This window comes from Pseudophryne corroboree, chromosome 3 (assembly GCF_028390025.1).
Source record: "Pseudophryne corroboree isolate aPseCor3 chromosome 3, aPseCor3.hap2, whole genome shotgun sequence".
Taxonomy (NCBI): domain Eukaryota; kingdom Metazoa; phylum Chordata; class Amphibia; order Anura; family Myobatrachidae; genus Pseudophryne; species Pseudophryne corroboree.
Genome location: NC_086446.1, coordinates 242,075,406 through 242,099,270, shown reverse-complemented (window position 1 = coordinate 242,099,270; position 23,865 = coordinate 242,075,406). Strand labels below are relative to the sequence as shown.

The 23,865-nt window shown below is 47.3% G+C and overlaps 1 protein-coding gene across 1 annotated transcript in view; it reads right to left on the bottom strand.

Moving 5' to 3' along the window:
* The window catches only part of PTPN1 (protein tyrosine phosphatase non-receptor type 1), a 245,243-nt gene that overhangs the window by 47,251 nt on the left and 174,127 nt on the right, over positions 1-23,865 (bottom strand). Inside the window, exon 2 of the mRNA XM_063958949.1 lies at positions 19,055-19,145. Within this exon, the coding sequence (XP_063815019.1) occupies positions 19,055-19,145 (91 nt within the window). The remainder of the gene's footprint in view (positions 1-19,054; positions 19,146-23,865) is intronic.

Here is a 23,865-nt window from a genome sequence, read left to right as displayed (position 1 = left end):
ATTTGTGTATCTGGCAGCACTCCTGGGGGCATTTGTGTAACTGGTCGGCACCCACACGTTTTCACCTCACCAATTCTGGCACTCTTTGCAAAAAGTTTGGACACCCCTGGCCTACACCATATGGTCAGCATGCATTAGGTCGACAGGTATAAGAGGTCAACATGTTTGTTTTTGGGTTTTTTTTTTACTTTTTACCAACATTTTGCTTGATTTACTATCCACATGGTCTATGGGGTATACTCAATAAGAGTCGGGACCAGTCCGACATGCAGGTGTCGGAATGGACCCAACAACCCCTATTCAAAGAGCGCCACTGTCCTGACCTGCTGCTGCTGTCAGCGGCTGCGCTGACAGCAGCATCAGGGGGAGTGGGAGCTGTCAGTGGCGTCGGGAAGGGGGGGGGGGGGGGAGTTGTCTGCGGCGGTGTGTGGTGGGGGGGGGGAGTGGAGATATCTGCGGCGGTGGGGGGAGAGCAGCGGAGGAGTCGGGGGGAGCAGCAGCTGCAGCAACGTAACTGGAGGCTCACGACAAGTGGGACCTCGCTTGCTGGAGCCGGGTGGGCGCTGCAGCTAGGTTCCTGCTCTCCCCACTGCTCCCTCCGTCTCCTGCTCTCAGCTCCCTCATCTCAATCAGACTTTTTTTAAAGCCGGATTGAGATTGTCGGAAACAGGTCTAAGACCTGTCGGGTTTGGCCCCCGCTTCCAACAATGCACACTGATCGGCAGCTGAAGCCGTCGACCAGCGTGCATTTCGACAGCAAAAATGGGGCCGTAATGAATAGGTTGGATCCGCTTCCGACCTAAAACTGTCGGAAGCTGCCATCTGTCCGACAAGACGGCAGCTTCCGACAGTTATTGGAGTTATCCTATGACTGGGAATAGTAACCTGTGGTGAGCGCAGCGGTAGCAGAGTGAGCCACCTTGCCTGAAGTGAACCCGCTAGGATCTACATTTGTACAGAACACGAAATATACAAGATGTGGCCAAAAAACAAATAAAAAACAAAAAGAAAAACTATTTGTTGACCATTTTTGTGTCTATATTTTGTGTGATCCATATGGTGTCGACCTATTGACTGTCTAACTAGACTGTGTAGATCTTCTATGCCACCCCTCACAAATATATCAGAGGCATCGGTAACACAAGAGTTCTTCTTGTAGGAAAGAATGGGAGAAATCTATCAAGGAAATGTAAATCAATAAATATGATTTATTTTTTTAATACTCTCTAAGCCACAAGCCCTCTGTACCTCCTATGTTTATTCAGCCTCCAACCCCTGTGCCAGCCCCTCCAATGTAACTTCTTCAGTGAAATATGTTTTTTCTATCCCTGTGTACCCAACTAGGGCAGTTGGGTACACAGGGCAGTCAGGAACATACACATACAGGTCGTGAGGGTTTTATTGATGTGGCAGGGGGCAGAGCTTTGCAAAGGCAGCTGGGCATGCGCAGCCTCTTCCCCCGTGGACATTTCCCATCTCTATCACTATCTTTTTGCGCAGGTGCAGAACGGTGAATGCTGCCCGATCGGAGCGAAGCCCCAATCACGGCAGACATGCAAACAGTAACCCATCTGGTGGTGGCGGGCCGCATTCCATTGTTTTGAAAATAGTAAACTTGGGCCGCAAAAGGATGTGTTGTGGGCCACATGCGGCCCCCGGGCCACGATTTTGACATGTCTGCTCAAAGTTTATTCATTAGCAATAATTTATTTAAATGAATAATCCACCAAAATGAATTCATTTTTTTTTTCCTTTTGGCATCATACAGACATATATATGTTATGGTAAGAACTTACAGTTGATAACGGTATTTCTCCTAAGTTTACAGGTTCCACAGGATAACATTGGGATATGATGAAGTGACAGCGGATTTGCACCATTCGGTCAAAGCTTTTCGGCCTCCCAGCATGCAACGGGCCCGTCCATATGTCCCCGCCTCCTGGCTCAGGCAAATCCGTTGTATCCCAAAGCTCAAGGCAGGAGCATCATAGATAGCCCTAATCAGGTGAGAAGAACACACATACACGCCCTTCCGTACAAGAAGGAAGAGGTTAGCAAGTAAAAGGATCCTCAAATCAGGTGCGTCAGGGTGGGATCCCTAAGGAACCTGTGGACTTAGGAGAAATACCGCTATCAACGGTAAATTCTTACCATAACATATTTCTCTGGCAGGGTCCACAGGATAACGTTGGGATTTCCCAAAACAATTTAGTTGTGGGGACGCTCCTGATTGGACAGGAGAATACTTCGCCCGAAATCAGCGTCATTAGAGGCAAAAGGTATCCATGGCATAATGTCTAATGAATGTGTTAATGGAAGACCATGTGGCTGCCTTACATATCTGTTCTGCTGAAGCATCACGTTGTGCTGCCCATGATGGATCTACCTTACGAGTAGAGTAAGCAGAGACATTAGCCGGAACAGGGAGATCAGCTTGAGAATATGCTTTTGAAATTGTCATCCAAAGACACCTTGCCAGTGTCTACTTATCAGCAGGCCATCCTCTCTTGTGAAATCCGTATATAATGAAGAGATAATCTGTCTTTCTGATGGCACTGGTAAGATCCACGTAGTTCCTTAAGGCAATAGTGGTAAGATCCACGTAGATCCAGCAATGCATCTCCCGCAGAAAGGCCCGGTACCTGGAAAGCCAGGACTACAATTTCTTCGTTAAGGTGGAATTTAGACACCACCTTGGATCTAGATCTTAGATCTAGTTCTGAGAACTGCTTTATCTGGATAAAAAATAAATAAAAAAAAAATCAGAAATGGGGAACGGCATGACAATGCTTCTAGCTGACGCCATGGCCAGTTGAAAGAGAACTTTAGCTGTCAACCATTTAAGACCCACTTTATTAAGTGGTTCAAATGGGGCAACTTGAAGGGACTTTAGGACTAAATTTAAGTCCCAAGGCACTGTAGGAAGAACAAAAAGAGGTTGAATGTGCAGCATTCCCTGGAAAAAAAGTACACACATTCTGTAAGTTGCCAATTTTCTTTTGGAACCATACAGTCAATGCTGACACTTGCACTCTCAAGGAAGCCACCTTCAAACCTTTATCCATTCCTGCCTGAAGGAATGCTAAGACCCTGGAAACTCTGAAAGACTTAGGGTCCATTTTACGTTCACTGCACTAATGAATATAGGTTTGCCATATTCGGTGATCGATGCGTGCTAAGGAAGGTTTCCTTGCTCTGAGCATTGTTTGAATTACCTGTTGTGAGAATCCTCTCGACTTCAGGATAGAGGTTTCAACAGTCACGCCGTCAAAGACAGTTGATCCAGATGTTTGTTATAACAAGGACCCTGCATCAGTAGATCTAAACGATGAGGGAGCAGGAGTGGGGCATCCATCGACATTCTCTGCAGATCTGTGTACCAATGCCTTCTGGGCCAGGCCGAAGCTATTTGTATCACGGCACCCTTTCCTTGCTTTATCTTTCTCACCACCCTGGGTAATATGGTGACTGGAGGAAACACAAAGGCCAGATGAAAGTCCCATCTCACTGACAGGGCATCCACAAAGATCGCTCTGGGATCCTTTGTTCTTGACCCGTATGCGAGAACTTTGTTGTTCTGCCGGGACGCCATGAGATCTATCTCACTTGTCTACAGGGATCTGGAAGACCTCTGGGTGTACAGCCCATTCTCTTGCTTGAATGGTGTGTTGACTGAAAAAATCCGTTTCCCAGTTTAGGACTTATTATCTGTTTTAGCAGTCCTCTGGTAACAAAATGCTTTTTAGTCTTACCAGACTTCTTGTATTGGGACTGCCTGCCATCACTTTTTCCTTTAGCTTTTCTTTGAGACCGAAAGGGCCGAAAAGCCAGAACTTTAGGTTTGAAATTGTATGTGGAAGGAAACTTTATCTTCTTGGAGTCTGCTTTTGACTCCAAAATATTTGTCAATTCTTTACCAAAAAGAATATCTCAAGAAAAAGGCAAAGACTCCAAAACCTTCTTAGATTCTGAATCAGCTTTCCACGTATGTAGCCAAACTGTTCTGCGAGCAGCGATTGTTGAAGCTGATGCCCTGGAGGCAATAGTACCCATATCCAATGCTGCTTCTTTCAAGAACATTGCAGCCTGTTTTTTATGTGCTGTATGGGATTTTTACTCTATATATGCTATTGAAAAAAACCTCCAATGCATGAGCCCAGGCAGTCACTGCCTTTGCCATCCAAGCTGAAGCCATGGCTGGCCTTATGACCGCCTCAGACAGGGGGAAAAAATCACTGCAGGATCACGAAGCGCTGGGCGGGCGCCCAGCATCCTCTACGGACTACGAGACTATAGAATTGTTGCCAGCAGCCTCCCTGTAAAAGAATAAACTCTAAAATAAACTTTTACTAAAGAAGTTCTGGAGAGCTCCCATAGCTGTGACTGGCTCCTCCGGGCACATTTTCTAAACTGAGTCTGGTAGGAGGGGCATAGAAGGAGGAGCCAGCCCACACACTCAACTCTTAAAGTGCCAATGGCTCCTAATGGACTGTCTATACCCCTTGGTATTAATGTGGACCCCAGCATCCTCTAGGACGTAAGAGAAAATAAGAATTTACTTACCGATAAATCTATTTCTCGTAGTCCGTAGTGGATGCTGGGGACTCCGTCAGGACCATGGGGAATAGCGGCTCCGCAGGAGACCGGGCACAAAAGTAAAAGCTTTAGGATCAGGTGGTGTGCACTGGCTCCTCCCCCTATGACCCTCCTCCAAGCCTCAGTTAGGATACTGTGCCCGGACGAGCGTACACAATAAGGAAGGATTTTGAATCCCGGGTAAGACTCATACCAGCCACACCAATCACACTGTACAACCTGTGATCTGAACCCAGTTAACAGCATGATAACAGCGGAGCCTCTGAAAAGATGGCTCACAACAATAATAACCCGATTTTTGTAACAATAACTATGTACAAGTATTGCAGACAATCCGCACTTGGGATGGGCGCCCAGCATCCACTACGGACTACGAGAAATAGAATTATCGGTAAGTAAATTCTTATTTTCTCTGACGTCCTAGTGGATGCTGGGGACTCCGTCAGGACCATGGGGATTATACCAAAGCTCCCAAACGGGCGGGAGAGTGCGGATGACTCTGCAGCACCGAATGAGAGAACTCCAGGTCCTCTTTAGCCAGGGTATCAAATTTGTAGAATTTTACAAACGTGTTCTCCCCCGACCACGTAGCTGCTCGGCAGAGTTGTAATGCCGAGACCCCTCGGGCAGCCGCCCAGGATGAGCCCACCTTCCTTGTGGAATGGGCCTTGACAGATTTAGGCTGTGGCAGGCCTGCCACAGAATGTGCAAGTTGAAATGTGCTACAAATCCAACGAGCAATCGTCTGCTTAGAAGCAAGAGCACCCAGTTTGTTGGGTGCATACAGGATAACAGCAAGTCAGTTTTCCTGACTCCAGCCGTCCTGGAAACCTATATTTTCAGGGCCCTGACAACATCTAGCAACTTGGAGTCCTCCAAGTCCCTAGTAGCCGCAGGTACCACAATAAGCTGGTTCAGGTGAAACGCTGACACCACCTTAGGAAGAAACTGGGGACGAGTCCGCAGCTCTGCCCTGTCCGAATGGACAATCAGATATGGCTTTTGTGAGACAAAGCCGCCAATTCTGACACTCGCCTGGCCGAGGCCAGGGCCAACAGCATGGACACTTTTCATGTGAGATATTTCAAATCCACAGATTTGAGCGGTTTAAAATGTGATTTGAGGAATCCCAGAACTACGTTGAGATCCCACAGTGCCACTGGAGGCACAAAAAGGGGGTTGTATATGCAATACTCCCTTGACAAACTTCTGGACTTCAGGAACTGAAGCCAATTCTTTCTGGAAGAAAATTGACAGGGCCGAAATTTGAACCTTAATGGACCCCAATTTGAGGCCCATAGACACTCCTGTTTGCAGGAAATGCAGGAATCGACCGAGTTGAAATTTCTTCGTGGGGCCTTCCTGGCCTCACACCACGCAACATATTTTCGCCACATGTGGTGATAATGTTTTGCGGTCACCTCCTTCCTGGCTTTGACCAGGGTAGGAATGACCTCTTCCGGAATGCCTTTTTCCCTTAGGATCTGGCGTTCCACCGCCATGCCGTCAAACGCAGCCGCGGTAAGTCTTGGAACAGACCTGGTACTAGCTGAAGCAAGTCCCTTCTTAGCGGCAGAGGCCATGAGTCCTCTGTGAGCATTTCTTGAAGTTCCGGGTGCCACGTCCTTCTTGGCCAATCCGGAGCCACGCGTATAGTTCTTACTCCTCTACGTCTTATAATTCTCAGTACCTTGGTTATGAGAAGCAGAGGAGGGAACACATACACCGACTGGTACACCCACGGTGTTACCAGAACGTCCACAGATATTGCTTGAGGGTCTCTTGACCTGGCGCAATACCTGTCCAGTTTTTTGTTCAGGCGGGACGCCATCATGTCCACCTTTGGTCTTTCCCAACGGTTGACAATCATGTGGAATACTTCCCGATGAAGTCCCCACTCTCCCGGGTGGAGGTCGTGCCTGCTGAGGAAGTCTGCTTCCCAGTTGTCCACTCCCGGAATGAACACTGCTGACAGTGCTATCACATGATTTTTCGCCCAGCGAAGAATCCTTGCAGTTTCTGCCATTGCCCTCCTGCTTCTTGTGCCGCCCTGTCTGTTTACATGGGCGACTGCCGTGATGTTGTCCCACTGGATCAATACCGGCTGACCTTGAAGCAGAGGTCTTGCTAAGCTGAGAACCTTGTAAATTGCCCTTAGCTCCAGTATATTTATGTGGAGAGAAGTCTCCAGACTTGATCACACTCCCTGGAAATTTTTTCCCTGTGTGACTGCTCCCCAGCCTCTCAGGCTGGCATCCATGGTCACCAGGACCCAGTCCTGAATGCCGAATCTGCGGCCCTTTAGTAGATGAGCACTCTGCAGCCACCGCAGAAGAAACACCCTTGTCCTTGGAGACAGGGTTACCCGCTGATGCATCTGAAGATGCGATCCGGACCATTTTTCCAGCAGATCCCACTGAAAAGTTCTTGCGTGAAATCTACCGAATGGAATCGCTTCGTAAGAAGCCACCATTTTTCCCAGGACCCTTGTGCAATGATGCACTGACACTTTTCCTGGTTTTAGGAGGTTCCTGACTAGCTCGGATAACTCCCTGGCTTTCTTCTCCGGGAGAAACACCTTTTTCTGGACTGTGTCCAGAATCATCCCTAGGAACAGCAGACGTGTCGTCGGAAACAGCTGCGGTTTTGGAATATTTAGAATCCACCCGTGCTGTCGTAGAACTACTTGAGATAGTGCTACTCCGACCTCCAACTGTTCTCTGGACCTTGCCCCTATCAGGAGATCGTCCATTTTCTTTGAAGAAGAATCATCATTTCGGCCATTACCTTGGTAAGGACCCGGGGTGCCGTGGACAATCCAACCGGCAGCGTCTGAAACTGATAGTGACAGTTCTGTACCACGAACCTGAGGTACCCTTGGTGAGAAGGGCAAATTGGGACATGGAGGTAAGCATCCCTGATGTCCCGGGACACCATATAGTCCCCTTCTTCCTGGTTCGCTATCACTGCTCTGAGTGACTCCATCTTGATTTGAACCTTTGTATGTAAGTGTTCAAATATTTCAGATTTAGAATAGGTCTCACCGAGCCGTCTGGCTTCAGTACCACAATATAGTGTGGAATAATACCCCTTTCCTTGTTGTAGGAGGGGTACTTTGATTATCACCTGCTGGGAATACAGCTTGTGAATTGTTTCCACTACTGCCTCCCTGTCGGAGGGAGACGTTGGTAAAGCAGACTTCAGGAACCTGCGAGGGGGAGACGTCTCGAATCTCCAATCTGTACCCCTGGGATACTACTTGTAGGATCCAGGGGTCCACTTGCGAGTGAGCCCACTGCGTGCTGAAACTCTTGAGACGACCCCCCCCCACCGCACCCGAGTCCGCTTGTACGGCCCCAGCGTCATGCTGAGGACTTGGCAGAAGCGGTGGAGGGCTTCTGTTTCTGGGAATGGGCTGCCTGCTGCAGTCTTCTTCCCTTTCCTCTATCCCATGGCAGATATGACTGGCCTTTTGCCCGCTTGCCCTTATGGGGACGAAAGGACTGAGGCTGAAAAGACGTTGTCTTTTTCTCCTTTATACGGCAATACTTCCATGTGCCGTTTGGAATCTGCATCACCTGACCACTGTCGTGTCCATAAACAACTTCTGGCAGATATGGACATCGCACTTACTCTTGATGCCAGAGTGCAAATATCCCTCTGTGCATCTCGCATATATAGAAATGCATCCTTTAAATGCTCTATAGTCAATAAAATACTGTCCCTGTCAAGGGTATCAATATTTTCAGTCAGGGAATCCGACCAAGCCACCCCAGCGCTGCACATCCAGGCTGAGGCGATCGCTGGTCGCAGTATAACACCAGTATGTGTGTATATACTTTTTAGGATATTTTCCAGCCTCCTATCAGCTGGCTCCTTGAGGGCGGCCCTATCTGGAGACGGTACCGCCACTTGTTTTGATAAGCGTGTGAGCGCCTTATCCACCCTAAGGGGTGTTTCCCAACGCGCCCTAACTTCTGGCGGGAAAGGGTATACCGCCAATAATTTTCTATCGGGGGAACCCCACGCATCATCACACACTTCATTTAATTTATCTGATTCAGGAAAAACTACAGGTAGTTTTTTCACACTCCACATAATACCCTTTTTTGTGGTACTTGTAGTATCAGAAATATGTAACACCTCCTTCATTGCCCTTAACAAGTAACGTGTGGCCCTAAAGGAAAATACGTTTGTTTCTTCACCGTCGACACTGGAGTCAGTGTCCGTGTCTGTGTCGACCGACTGAGGTAAAAGGACGTTTTAACGCCCCTGACGGTGTTTGAGACGCCTGGACAGGTACTAATTGGTTTGCCGGCCGTCTCATGTCGTCAACCGACCTTGCAGCGTGTTGACATTATCACGTAATTCCTTAAATAAGCCATCCATTCCGGTGTCGACTCCCTAGAGAGTGACATCACCATTACAGGCAATTGCTCCGCCTCCTCACCAACATCGTCCTCATACATGTCGACACACACGTACCGACACACAGCACACACACAGGGAATGCTCTGATAGAGGACAGGACCCCACTAGCCCTTTGGGGAGACAGAGGGAGAGTTTGCCAGCACACACCAAAAACGCTATAATTATACAGGGACAAACTTTTATATAAGTGTTTTTCCCTTATAGCATTTTAATATATATAGTCATATCGCCAAATAAGTGCCCCCCTCTCTGTTTTAACCCTGTTTCTGTAGTGCAGTGCAGGGGAGAGCCTGGGAGCCTTCCCACCAGCATTTCTGTGAGGGAAAATGGCGCTGTGTGCTGAGGAGAATAGGCCCCGCCCCCTTTTCGGCGGGCTTCTTCTCCCGTTTTTCTGAGACCTGGCAGGGGTTAAATACATCCATATAGCCCCCAGGGGCTATATGTGATGTATTTTTAGCCAGAATAAGGTACTATCATTGCTGCCCAGGGCGCCCCCCCCAGCGCCCTGCACCCTCAGTGACCGTTGCTATGAAGTGTGCTGACAACAATGGCGCACAGCTGCAGTGCTGTGCGCTACCTTATGAAGACTGAAAAGTCTTCTGCCGCCGGTTTCTGGACCTCTTCACTTTTCGGCATCTGCAAGGGGGTCCGCGGCGCGGCTCCGGGACGAACCCCAGGGTGAGACCTGTGTTCCGACTCCCTCTGGAGCTAATGGTGTCCAGTAGCCTAAGAAGCCAATCCATCCTGCACGCAGGTGAGTTCACTTCTCTCCCCTAAGTCCCTCGATGCAGTGAGCCTGTTGCCAGCAGGACTCACTGAAAATAAAAAACCTAACAAAACTTTTACTCTAAGCAGCTCTTTAGGAGAGCCACCTAGATTGCACCCTTCTCGGCCGGGCACAAAAATCTAACTGAGGCTTGGAGGAGGGTCATAGGGGGAGGAGCCAGTGCACACCACCTGATCCTAAAGCTTTTACTTTTGTGCCCGGTCTCCTGCGGAGCCGCTATTCCCCATGGTCCTGACGGAGTCCCCAGCATCCACTAGGACGTCAGAGAAAAGGATTTACCAGTAGGTAATTAAAATCCTATTTTCTCTTACGTCCTAGAGGATGCTGGGGTCCACATTAGTACCATGGGGGATGTACCAAAGCTCCCAGAATGGGAGGGAGAGCGCAGAGGCTCCTGCAGAACTCATTGACCAAACCTTAAGTCCTCAGAGGTCAAAGTATCGAACCTGTAGAACTTAGCAAACGTGTTCGACTCAGACCAAGTAGCTGCTCGGCAAAGCTGTAAAGCCGAGACACCCCGGGCAGCCGTCCAGGAAGAACCCACCTTACAAGTAGAGTGGGCCTTAACATATTTTGGACACAGCAATCCTGCCGTAGAATACGCATGCTGGATAGTGAACCTGATCCAGCGAGAGATTGTCTGCTTAGAAGCAGGACACCCAAGTTTCTTGGGATCATACAGGACAAACAGAGTCCGACTTTCTGTGACGAGCAGTCCTCCTCACATAAATTTTCAGAGCCCTTACAACATTCAAAGACTTTAATGGGATTGAGGAGTCAGTAGCAACTGGCACCACAATAGGTTGGTTGGTTGATATGAAATGCCGACACAACCTTTGGAAGGAATTGCTGACGTGTCTGGAGATCAGCTCGATCTTCATGGAAGATCAACTAGGGACTTTTACAAGACAAAGCCCCCAACTCCGACACACGTCTAGCAAAAGCTAAGGCCAACAAAGTGACAGCCTTCCATGTGAGAAACTTGACCTAAACTTCCTGTAGAGGCTCGAACCAATCCGATTGGAGGAACTGTAACACCATGTTAAGATCCCAGGGCGCTGTAGGCGGCACAAAGGGAGGCTGGATGTGCAGAACCCCTTTCAAAAAAGTCTGAACCTCGGGGAGGGAAGCTAGCTGTTTCTGGAAGAAAATGGATAAGGCCGAAACCTGGACCTTTACGGATTCCAACCTCAGGCCCATATCCACACCTGCTTGCAGGAAGAGGAGAAACCGTCCCATTTGAAACTCCACCGTAGGAAACTTCTTGGATTCACACCAAGACACATACTTTTTCCAAATGCGATGGTAATGTTTAGACGTTACTCCTTTCCTAGCCTGTATCAGGGTAGGAATGACTTTGGTCGGAATGCCCTTCCGAACTAATATCTGGCGTTCAACCTCCATGCCGTAAAACGTAGCCATGGTAAGTCTTGATAAGCGAACGGCCCCTGTTGCAACAGGTCCTCCCAAAGTAGAAGAGGCCTCGGATCTTACAGCAGTAGATCCAGAAGATCTGCGTACCAAGTAATTCTTGGCCAGTCCGGAGCAATGAGGATTGCCTGAACTCTTGTTCTACTTATGAGCTTCAGAACCTTTTGTATGAGTGGAAGTGGAGGAAACACATACACCGACTGGAACACCCAAGGAGACACCAGAGCGTCCACCGCCACTGCTTGCGGGTCCCTCGACCTGGAACAATACCTCCGAAGCTTCTTGCTGAGGCGGGAGGCCATCATGTCGATTTGAGGAAACCCCCAAATTCTTGCCACCTCCGTGAACACCTCTGGATGGAGGCCCCATTCCCCTGGATGGAGATCGTATCTGCTGAGGAAATCCGCTTCCCAGTTGTCTACGCCCGGAATGAAGATAGCTGACAGTGCCAACGCGTGTTTTTCTGCCAGAGAATGATGGTCACCTCTGACATTGCAGCTCTGCTCTTCGTTTTGCCCTGTCGATTTATGTAGGCCACCGTCGTTACATTGTCCGACTGCACTTGAATGGCTCGATCTCGCAGAAGATCTGCCGCTTGAAGAAGACCGTTGTACACGGCTCTTAGTTCCAGAATGTTTATCGGAAGACCTGTTTCCAGATTTGACCACCTTCCTTGGAAGGTCTTCCCTTGAGTGACTGCGCCCCATCCCCGGAGACTTGCATCCGTGGTTAGAAGGATCCAGTCCTGAATCCCGAACCTGCGGCCCTCCAGAAGATGAGACAGCTGCAGCCACCAGAGTAGTGAAATCCTTGCTTTCGGTGACAGACAAATCCTCAGGTGCAAATGTAGATGAGACCCCGACCATTTGTCCAGGAGATGCAGTTGAAAGGACAGAGCATGAAATCTTCCGTACTGTAGAGCCTCGTAGGAGGCAACCATCTTCCCCAGAAGGCGAATGCACTGATGAACTGATACCCGGGCTGGCTTCAGGACATCCCGGACCATTGTTTGAATCACCAAAGCTTTCTCCTTCGGCAGAAACTACCTCTGCACTTTCATGTCGAGGATCATTCCTAGGAAAGAAAATCTCCTAGTCGGCTCCAAATGCGACTTTGGAAGGTTCAGGATCCAACCAGACAAGTCGTGAAAGCAATCGACTGTAACTTCTTCTCCATGGTCGATGCCTTTATCAGCAGATCGTCCAGATATGGAATGAAGTTCACCCCCTGTCTGCGGAGGAGAACCATCATCACTGCAATTACCTTGGTGAACACCCTCGGTGCTGTGGAGAGGCCGAATGGCAGTGCCTGAAATTTATTTTGACTGTCTAACAGTGCAAATCTGAGATAGGCTTGGTGCGGCGGCCAAATCGGAATGTAGGAGGTACGCATACTTGATATCCAGGGATACCAAAAATTCCTTCTCCTCCAGAACTGAGATCACCGCTCTCGGAGACTCCATATTAAATTTGAACACCCTCAGATAAGGGTTTAGTGATTTCAAGTTCAAAATTGGTCTGACCGAACCATCCGATTTAGGTACCACGAAAAGGTTGGAATAGAAACCCATGTGTTGCATATGAGGTGGAACTGGAACAATGACCTCTGACTTTTCCAATTTTTGGATGGCCTCCTGAAGGATAGCCCTGTCTGTCATCAAAGCCGGCAAGCCTGATTTGAAGAACCAGTGAGACGGCAGTTCTTGAAACTCCAGTCTGTACCCCCGGGACACAATATCCTGTACCCAGGGGTTCAGGCTGGACGACACCCAGACGTGGCTGAAACGTCTAAGCCTCGCACCCACCAGCCCGTCCTCCAGGCTTCGCGGTCCACCATCATGCTGAGGATTTTGAGGAACCAGAAGCAGGTTTCTGGTCCTGGGAGTCAGCAGGAGCAGGCTTTTGGATTTTGTACGAGCACCTCTAAAGAAGGTGGTAGGAGGCTTGGACTTTGTCTTGGCGGTCCGAAAGGACTGCGATGTAGATGAAGAAAAGGGTTTATTTGTAGAAGGCGTAGCTGAGGGAAGAAAAGTTGGCGGTTGACGTGGAAATCCACGCATCCAATGCTTCCCCAAATAGAGCCTGACCTGTGTAGGGTGGGTTCTCCACACTTCTCTTGGATTCCACATCTGCAGACCATTGGCATAGCCAGAGTCCCCTGCGAGCTGAGACAGACATGGAAGATATCCTTGCACTCAGGGTACCCAAGTCCTTCATGGATTCCACCATAAACCCTGCAGAATCCTGAATGTGACGTAAAAACAGTTCAATGTCACTTCTATCCATTGTATCTAAGTCCTCTAGTAATGTGCCTGACCACTTTACTATAGCCTTAGAAATCCATGCAAAGGCATTAATAGGCCTTAATGCCACCCCTGAAGCAGTGTATAAGGATTTGAGCGTAGTGTCAATCTTACGATCAGCCGGTTCTTTTAACGCGGTAGACCCAGGGACAGGTAAAACCACCTTCTTTGACAGTCTGGAAACAGATGCGTCAACTATGCGTGGGTTTTCCCATTTTTTTCTATCCTCCTCAGGGAAAGGAAAGGCAACCAAAACCTTTTTGGGGATCTGGAATTTTTTCTTCGGGTTCTCCCAGGATTTTTCAAATAAAGCGTTTAATTCTTTAGACGCAGGGAAGGTTAGCAAGGCTTTCTTATTATCTGTGAAGTAAGCCTCCGCAACCTGCTCAGGTGTTGTGACAGAAATGTTTAACACATCTCTAATAGCCTCAATCATGAGCTGCGCCCCCCTCAGCACATCCCCATCACCGTCAGCTGTGTCAGAGTCGGTATCCGTGTCATCTTGCATAATCTAGGCAAGTGCACGTTTTTGTGGGTATATGCTAGGGGATTTTGAAGGAATAGGGACAGAACCTGACCAAACTGCCATAGACTTCTTTAATACCCGAGTTTCAGTCTCAGTATGAGCTACCCTAGTAGAGATCTGAGAGATCATTCCCTTAATAGAGGCCAACCACTCAGGCTCAGTAATAGGGATCTGAGACAAAACATTACATTCCTGTGTACATGGAATGGATTCCTCCTGAGATGAAATGTCCTCTTCAGCATAAGACACAGAGTCCCTAGACATGGCTATGTGAGAAACAAATGTCAGACACAGTTTCCCCCCCAAGTATGCCACAGAGAGACACAGAGCTTGGAGCCAGCACACACACAGCGCTTCTAAAGGTAGATATATACAACTACCTGGCACTGACTGTGCACCTTAATAGACTGCACAGTAATTTTACAGCCTCCCCTTCCCCCCCTTCTACAACCCGCTGGTACCACACAGGATAGCTGGAGTTGCTTGGAGGGACAGCTCTCCCAGTCAGCGTCTCTGTACTGGATCTGCAGGCAGGAAAATGGCGCTTAACGTTGCTGGGTCCGCTCTGTGGAGAAGCTCCGCCCCCTGAAAATGGCGCTGCTACCCGCTCTTCACTTCTTTATACTGGCCTGAGGTATGGTGCTGGCAGAGTTACCGAGGTCCCTGACAGCCTCGGTGACCAGTGTAGGGTATAGGCACTGGCTCAGGGCGCCCCTCATAGCGCTGCACTGTGTACTGCTAAGCCTCCGGAGCGCAGTTAGTACTGTGCTCCCATCTTCACACTGGCTCCCTGCTTGCTATGGGGGCCGGTGACTCACTTGCCACTTAAATCTTATGGCTCTGTTAGGGGGTGGCGGCATGCTGCGGGAGTGAGCGGTCGCCTGGGGCGGCTAACGATCATCACCCTCAGGAGCTCAGGGTCCTGTCAGCGGAGATAGTGGCCGTTAACCTCTCAGGGTTGGACACTACAACCCCCCCCCCCCCCCAGTCCCACGAAGCAGGGAGGCTGGGGACCATGTGGACCCCTGCATCCTCTAGGACGTAAGAGAAACAGTAATAGTATACAGACTCGTATGCAATAGGCACTTATCTAACTATTCATACTCAAAAAGGTAGATACTTAGTGCCGTATTACCCATACTCACTAGAGTGGGATACAGGGAGACTCACCTCACTTCCAGGACCGATCAATACGTTAGCGAATGCTGAGTGGATCCAGACGCTACTAGTGTACACTGCCGCACCATGAACCTATAGTGGACACAGACGCACCCGTCACACAGCTGCCTATGCTGTGACTAGGTCCCCTTCGTGTACAGCGTCTGAGACGGAAGCGGGAAACAGTTCATGGCGGGAGACTGGAAGTAAACTAGTCATGAACAGGGGGGAATGGTGACAAGGAGCGTGTCTTAATCCCCACTGCTGACATCAACCCTAGGGATCATGGTCTCATACTATTCCTGGAACATCTGATCCCTAAGGCCTAGCGCTGGAGCACCCCGAGGTGGCAGCCGCGTCAGCGACTGTTTGGTTTTCTCCCAAAACAGCGCGGTATTCAATTCTTTTCACCCATTTCCACACCTGTTCTGTTTTTGCCCTCGGGCAGTAGCGAGGCACCCAACCCTTTACATGGCTAAACCGGATTACTATGGGTGCTATATGCACAATAACGGGGAACATTTTAGAAAGGAGATTGGGCGTGAAAAACCATTTGAATACTGCCCTTTGTGTAACACATTCTCAGCCTACTAAGCCTAGATTACTAACCACATAGTTAAAGGTATGCAATCTTCTCAAGGGAATTTCAGAGAAATATTCTTTAAAGAAATCCATTTCAGTATCATTAAACTGTTTGCAAAAGTTATGACTAAACATTGACCAAAATGAAACCGGAGACCCACTGACTAAATCTTGACTAAATGAAACAAGAGAAAAAGACAAAAATGTGCCTTTAAACCAACTACAACTTTAAGCAAGCGACTAAGACTAAAACTAAATAGAAAATCCTTGTCAAAATTAACACTGGAACATACATGCAAAAAATGGGTTTGGGGTGTAGGTCTCTGTGCTGTATAAGGATTTTTGAGCTGGCCTGGGAAGTGTGCTGAGGTTTCCCTAACGAACTCCCAAGATAGTGCAAAACTGAAAAAAGTGACACTTTCCTTTGGCACTAAATCCTTCACCCTTTTGTATAGGGGGCGATTTGCGTATGTGGTAAACCGATTGCAGGGTGCAAATGATCAGAAATGCTTCACACTTATATAAAGAATAATAAAAGTGCAAAATGTAATATAATACAAATAAACACATATCATGCAGATTTAAAACATTAAGTCGAATGAGAACATAATCATACCAGTTAAGGTAGATGGAGGCGCAGGTCCAGTAAAGCAGAGTATTCCCGGGCAAGATACCCTGCTTATGGCTTGAACACTTAAGGGCCCTACACGCTAATAGATTTTACTAAACTATATGAACGTTCTCGATCATGAATGAACGAGAACTCGCTCATATCGTTTAGTGTGCAGGCCCCGCGCTCATTCATCGTTGGTGCCCAGTTGCTTATGAATGCAGGCCAATATGGACAAGATTGTCCATATTAGCATGTACTGCTATGGAGCCGGGTGACGGGGAAGTGAGGAACTTCACTCCCCCCCCCGTCACCTCCCCCCACCGCTGGGTCGCCCGTCGGCTGTACCCGCCATCAGGCAGCTTGGTGGCATATCGCTGAATGTGTAGGGGGCATTAGATTCCCAGTATGAGCCCAAATCAGTAATCAAAGTCCATAAGTCAAATATTGCACATGTGTTTTAAATCTGCATGATATGTATTTATTTGTATTTTATAAAATTTTGCACTTTCATTGTTATTTATATAAGTGTGAACATTTTCTGATAATTTGCACCCTGCAATCGGTGTACCACATATGCATATCACACCCTATACAAAAGGGTGAAGGATTTAGCGCCAAAGGAAAGTATAATTTTTTTGCACTGGTACCTACATGCCTGGTTGATTCCTTCCTTGTATGTTTGGGAATTTCTCATGGGTTGAAACTTTACAAAAACTGCTCATAATACCAGCGTGGGGTCCAATGGTCTGGAACAAGGCTTCTGAAATGTGCTTGACTCCATAACATTGGGCGCTACAGTCCCACAGTAGACACAGGAGTAAGCAGGGCAGAGGAGAGAACAAGGTGTCGATTGACAAAGGTGGATAATCTAAAGCCTGGACCCAAGTTACATAACTCTTTTGGAACAAAGTGTGCTGCAAATATCTATTAAAAATATGCCTGTCTTATTTAATAATAAGCTGTAACACATAGTAGCAAATCAGCTCTCAGCTTTACAAAACATCAGATGACTAAAAGCAGATACGATTGGTTACAATGGATTACAGCACAGCCATTATGATATGTAACTAAACAATTAAAAGTCTATGGTAAATATTTGGTCATACTACAAATACATATTATCAAATAAAGTTTTAGGTATAGTAGCTCTTTAACCCCTTGCCTACATGATGAGTCCCACTTAGTGAAACTGAGATCAAGTTAGACTGTGTGGGAATCACAGAAACCCATCATCAATATTGACAAATAAATGATCTAAGCAATGGGGTAAGTATATCTTCAGCATTGAAGGGGTTAAGCAGCCAGGAAACTAGATCTACAGTAACTAAAAATCACCCCTAAAAGTTAAGTGTCAACAGTAAATGATAGCAGCTATAGCTGAACTGGTACATTATGATTACACTAGTCATACCCCTTTCACACCGCACAAATAACCTGGTATCGACCCGGCAACATGGGTTGGCGTGCGGTGTCAAAGTGCCATAGTCGAAATCCCGGATCGTCTGACCCAGTAATTCAACCCGGGAATAAAGCAGTGTTATTCCCGGGTTGAATACCAGGTCAGTGGCAGCGTAAACGGGCTCGACCCAGGACCCGTTCACTACAACAGGGAGAGGCGGTGCGGAGATTATCTCATTTCCCAGCGCCGACTCTGTCCCTTCGCCGCCGCTATGGCAACCCGCCAGGCATATTGCCGTCGGGGAAGCCAGCAGCAGCGTCCAATGACGGATCCCACCTGAGAAGGACCAGTTTCCAATTCCAGGGTGGGATCCGGCATTGGTGGTGTGAAAGGGGTATTATAAGCTGTGAAGAACAAAAATTTACCATTCACTGCTTATCATAATACAGTATCAGGGTTTTGGATGCACAAAGGTCCACTGCACATTTGTTTGAAGATCTATATCTCGCTAAAGGTGTGTACACACGGTAAGATCTTTTCTTCCGATTCTGACTATATAGTCAGAATCGGAAGAAAAGATAGTGCAGATCGCAAGGTGACAGTCACCTTGCGAGCGCGGCCCCGCGCGGTCGGTATCGGCCGTAAAGATAGGCTGTGCAGGCAAGTCAATCCTGACTATCTCTATAGAAGAGAAAGTCAGGATTGACACTTAGCCAAAATCGCACAGAACCAGGATCGCAAGCACACTCATTATGTGCTTGCGATACTGGCTAAGTGCCGACCCGGCCCCCCGTCGCACAGTGAGAATCGGATAAGTCCGAATCTCACCGTGTGTACACGGCCTAAGACCGTGTGAGATGAACTGCAAATGGGGAGAGAAAGAAACTGGACATCTGCTATACTTTCAAAACACTGATGCTTTAACTACCCTTCTAAGATCAGTGCTCTGGTGTTCTCATGGGGCTCTGCATAATCTGAAGTTTACAAAACTATTTACATATTAACTTGGCCTAGGTTTCATTTTGTTTTTCCTGTTGTTGAATAATACACAAACAAATAGGCATGAGAATGTCATTTTGTCCTTGTTTGCACCCAGAGATCTTAAACAGAATATCACAGATGAGAGGGGTATGAAGTGGAGAGGGAGAGGGGGAAAAATGTTCTAAACCGTTTAAACAACTTTTTGCAGTAAAAACCTAGTCAAACCTATGTGAAAAGCAAGGACTTACAAGGACTAACATCTCTGTAACGATTGCGGGATTTATTTTCAGGCAGTCTGGCCACTTTACATGGAAAGTCGCTGGCTTCATGTCGGATATCCTGCAAGAGAGAACAGGAAGCATTTCAGGTCCCCAGTGCTGGTCAGTGCCAATGAGAACAAAGAGAAAAAAAACAACAAGACAGTGATATTCCAGTTAAGGAAGTATTTAAAGTAGAATAAATACACATTATATCAAATGTATTTATGTATGCATATAAATTATATGGGGTATTATGGAATTAGAAGTGACTGTCAGAAGACAGCTGCATTAATGTTGATGTAAGAACACAGTTTCTTAAACTTTTTTTATACATACATTTTTATTGGCTACGCAAAATCTGAAAGACTAATTACTATTTACACACACACATACACACATATATCTCTACGAGGAAAGATCCACAATAAAAGGCATCCTTTGGGGAATCAATAGGTTACTGCACCCAAGGTTTACCAGGCTGGGGAAGGCAGATTTATTGAATAGCTCCGGGCGTAAATCACAAAGCTATTCCTCGTGTGGCAAACCCCACGGCTAATTGGATTCCCCCCTAACTATACCATTTCATTTTTTTAATAAACTGTTTTTATTGTATTTTGCAGTAGAAAATACAACAGTGTATATTATACTGAAAATCTACATATTGAATGGGGACCTCAAACAGCCTATACAAACTCAGACCAAATAGTAGCTATATAAAATCTGTCGAAAAGCGGGGAATAAGAAGGAGGGTACTACCAGTACCTGAGAGAGCAGCGAAACACTGGACAAGGCAGAGAAAAAAGAAAACGAAGGGAAAGCAAAGGGGGTGGGGAGGGGGGACAAAGGCACTTCTATAATGACATAATATAACAGCAGTAGCAGTGATGATGAAGTCAATAGTATACCGGAAGCTATGCAATAATATCACGTGGAAATATAAGTATACATAGTGACAGTGAGAAGAGAATGAAGGCATGAATCATGGAAGAAAAGGGGTGCAGAGGAGGAAAGAAAAGGGAGCAAGGGCGAGAAAAGAGAAGAGAAAAGACATGGAATGTGTCTACATTTTTTATAGAAACCTGCAAGGCCGGAATACCCAGTAAGAACAGTGGATCTGTGGTCAAAATATAAATATTGCAACATAATCTTTGAAATGTCAGTCAAAGAAGGGGCAGACCTGGCAACCCAATGTTTCAAGATCACCTTTTTTGAGATAGGGAAAAGCATAGGGAAAAGCAATTTAACACGCTTAACATTATCCCATACAGAGAAATTTATACATAGGCATGCCAGGGGGTCAGGCTTAAGAGAAACAGAGAAGTGGCCATTGACTAACAGAAATAGCTTGTTCCAAAAATGCCTAGGGGTATATGCAATTCCGGGCGAATTGTGGCACTTTTTCGCCCGTTTTTAAATTTGACACAATTCGACCGTCGAATTCCGGCAGGTGGGTGCCGGAATTCGACATATTCAATAAAAAACGGATTCGACAGTCCCGCTGTCGAAAAACAGCTGAATTGACGGATTTTGATTCGATTTTTAAAAATGTTAAAAAAAACCCGGAAAAAATTTGCGTGGGGTCCCCCCTCCTAAGCATAACCAGCCTCTGGCTCTTTGAGCCGGTCCTGGTTGCCAAGATACGGGGAAAAAAATGACAGGGAATCCCCCGTATTTTAACAACCAGCAACGGGCTCTGCGCCTGGTCCTGGTGCAAAAAATACGGGGGACAAAAAGAGTAGGGGTCCCCCATATTTTTTGTACCAGCACCGGGCTCCACTAGCTGGACAGATAATGCCCCAGCCGGGGGACACTTTTATACCGCTCCCTGCGGCCGTGGCATTAAATACCCAACTAGTCACCCCTGGCCGGGGTACCCTGGAGGAGTGGGGACCCCTTCAATCAAGGGGCCCCCCCCCCAGCCACCCAAGGGCCAGGGGTGAAGCCCGAGGCTGTCCCCCCATCCAAGGGCTGCGGATGGGGGGCTGATAGCCATGTGTAAAAATGAAAGAATATTGTTTTTTTGCAGAACTACAAGTCCCAGCAAGCCTCCCCGCAAGCTGGTACTTGGAGAACCACAAGTACCAGCATGCGGGGGGAACGGGCCCGCTGGTACCTGTAGTTCTTCTGCAAAAAAAATACCCAAATAAAAACAGGACACACACCTTGAAAGTAAAACTTTATTACATACATGCCGACACATACATACTTACCTATGTTGACACGCCGACTCTGGCCACGTCTCCGTCTGTCGACATCCGGGGTACCTGAAAATAAAATGATATACTCACCTGATTGTGTCCGATTCTTTTATTGTAATCCTCGTACTTGGCAAAAAAAAAAAAAACCGCATAGTCGATCCAGACGGACTGAAAGGGGTCCCATGTTTACACATGGGACCCGTTTCCCCGAATGCAGAGACCCCCCGTGACTGCTGTCACAGAAGGTCCCTTCAGCAAATCAGGGAGCGCCACGTCGTGGCACTCTCCTGATTGGCTGTATGCGCATCGGAGCTGACAGACACGCATCGCACAGCCCCCTCCATTATCTTCAATGGTAGGAACTTTGCGGTCAGCGGCAGACCGCGGGTAACCCTACCGCTGACCGCAAAGTTCCCACCATTGAAACTAATGGAGGTGCTGTGCGATGCGCTGTCTGCCAGCTCAGACGCGCATAGGGAATCAGGAGAGTGCCAGGACGTGGCGCTACCTGATTGCCTGAAGGGACCTTCTGTGACAGGAGTCACAGGGGGTCTCAGCATTCGGGGAAAGGGGTCCCATGTGTAAACATGGGACCCCTTTCAGTCCGTGTGGATCGGGTAAATGCGTTTTTTTATTTTGCCAAGTACGTGGATTACAAATATCACTGGACACTGGATTTAGGTGAGAGTATAATTTTATTTTCAGGTACACACCGTGGATTCTACTTGGACAAGTGGACCGAACGTCGTGTCAACATAGGTAAGTATGTGTGTGTGTGTCGACATGTATGTAATAAAGTTGTACTTTCAAGGTGTGCGTGTCCTGTTTTTATTTGGGTATTTTTTTGCAGTAGAACTACAGGTACCAGCGGGCCCGTTTCCCCCCGCATGCTGGTACTTGTGGTTCTCCAAGTACCAGCTTGCGGGCAGGCTTGCTGAGACTTGTAGTTCTGCTGCAAAAAACAATATTCTTTCATTTCACAAAAGGCTATCAGCCTCCCATCCGCAGCCCATGGATGGGGGGTGGGGGGGGGGGACAGCCTCGGGCTTCACCCCTGGCCCTTGGGTGGCTGGAGGGGGGGACCCCTTGATTGAAGGGGTCCCACTCCTCCAGGGTACCCCGGCCAGGGGTGACTAGTTGGGGTTTTAATGGCACGGCCGCAGGGACCGGTATCAAAGTGTCCCCCGGCTGTGGCATTATCTCCCCAGCTAGTGGAGCCCGGTGCTGGTTCCGAAAATACGGGGGACCCCTACGCTTTTTGTCCCCCGTATTTTTGGCACCAGGACCGGACGCAGAGCCCGGTGCTGGTTCTAAAAATTTGGGGGATCCCCTGTCATTTCCCCCCCCGTATTTTTACAACCAGGACCGGCTCAAAGAGCCCGAGGCTGGTTATGCTTAGGAGGGGGGACCCCACGCATTTTTTTTTCTGATTTTTAACCCATTCCATAAAAAAAATATATATATTTTAAAAAATATATAAAAAATACTTGTGCCTCCTAAATAGACAAACCGAGTACCTAATCCCTTCTAATATAAATAGATATGCTATTACCAATAAAAAAACACCAAAAAAAACATTTTTAATTTTTTTTTATTAGATTCCGCCAGCAAAGTGAGGCGGATTGAAAAGGACGAATTTACTGTCTAAAAGCACTGTTGTCGAATTTACAATCTTCAATTGAATATACTTTTGTCGAAATGCCGCATTTGTACCATTGCAGAAATGTCGAATTTGTCAAATGTCGAATTTCAAAAAGTCGAATTTGGAAAGTCCGTTTTTTTGACGAAAAGTACTGAATTGCATTGTCGTTTTTTTTTTTTTTTTCGACATTTTCGGGAATTCGACCGCAATTGCATATACCCCCTAATCTTAGTACAATTCCAGAAACAGTGGTAGAACGTGGCTTTTGCCCATTTACATTTGGGGCATCTATCAGTAACTGTAGGGTCGATAAACGCTTGAACACAAGGAGATAGCATTGATATGTACTTCTTGCAAGTAAGCCGAGCTTAAAGTAGTCATGGTAGAGCGATAATGTTATAGTAGGGAGTCATCGGAAACAATACCCTGGATATCAGATTGCCATGAAGCAACCAGTTTAGTTAAACAAGGTTTAGCGGGCAGATTCACTATAAGGGTATAAATTTGTTTAATTTTATAAGGGTGGGATTCCCAGTATTTAAGGACCTTCGCTAGAGGAGAGGTGGGGGTAGGGAGATAGGACTCAATTTTCAGCGAGGATAAATAGTGCCTAGTTTGGAGAAACATGACGTGTGAGGACAGAAGGGAGTACCTGTCTCTCAGCGTACTAAACTGGGTAATGTGGCCTCTTGGATCGAAGACCTGGGTAGCAGAGCACAGCCTCCTCTCCCGCCACTGGAGCAACAGAGCATTATGAAGAGAAGGAATGAAAGACTGGTTACCCCACAGAGGTACACAAGAGGAAGCAGTATGATTGCTCCTCAATTTTTTATGTAATTTCACCCAACTAAAGTAAGTATCCCGAAATAGGGGGTGTTCCAGAATAGAAGGAGGAATAGAGGACTTCTTTGTATGTAGAGAGCACAGGGGGAAAAGGGCCGAAAAATATTAACATCCAA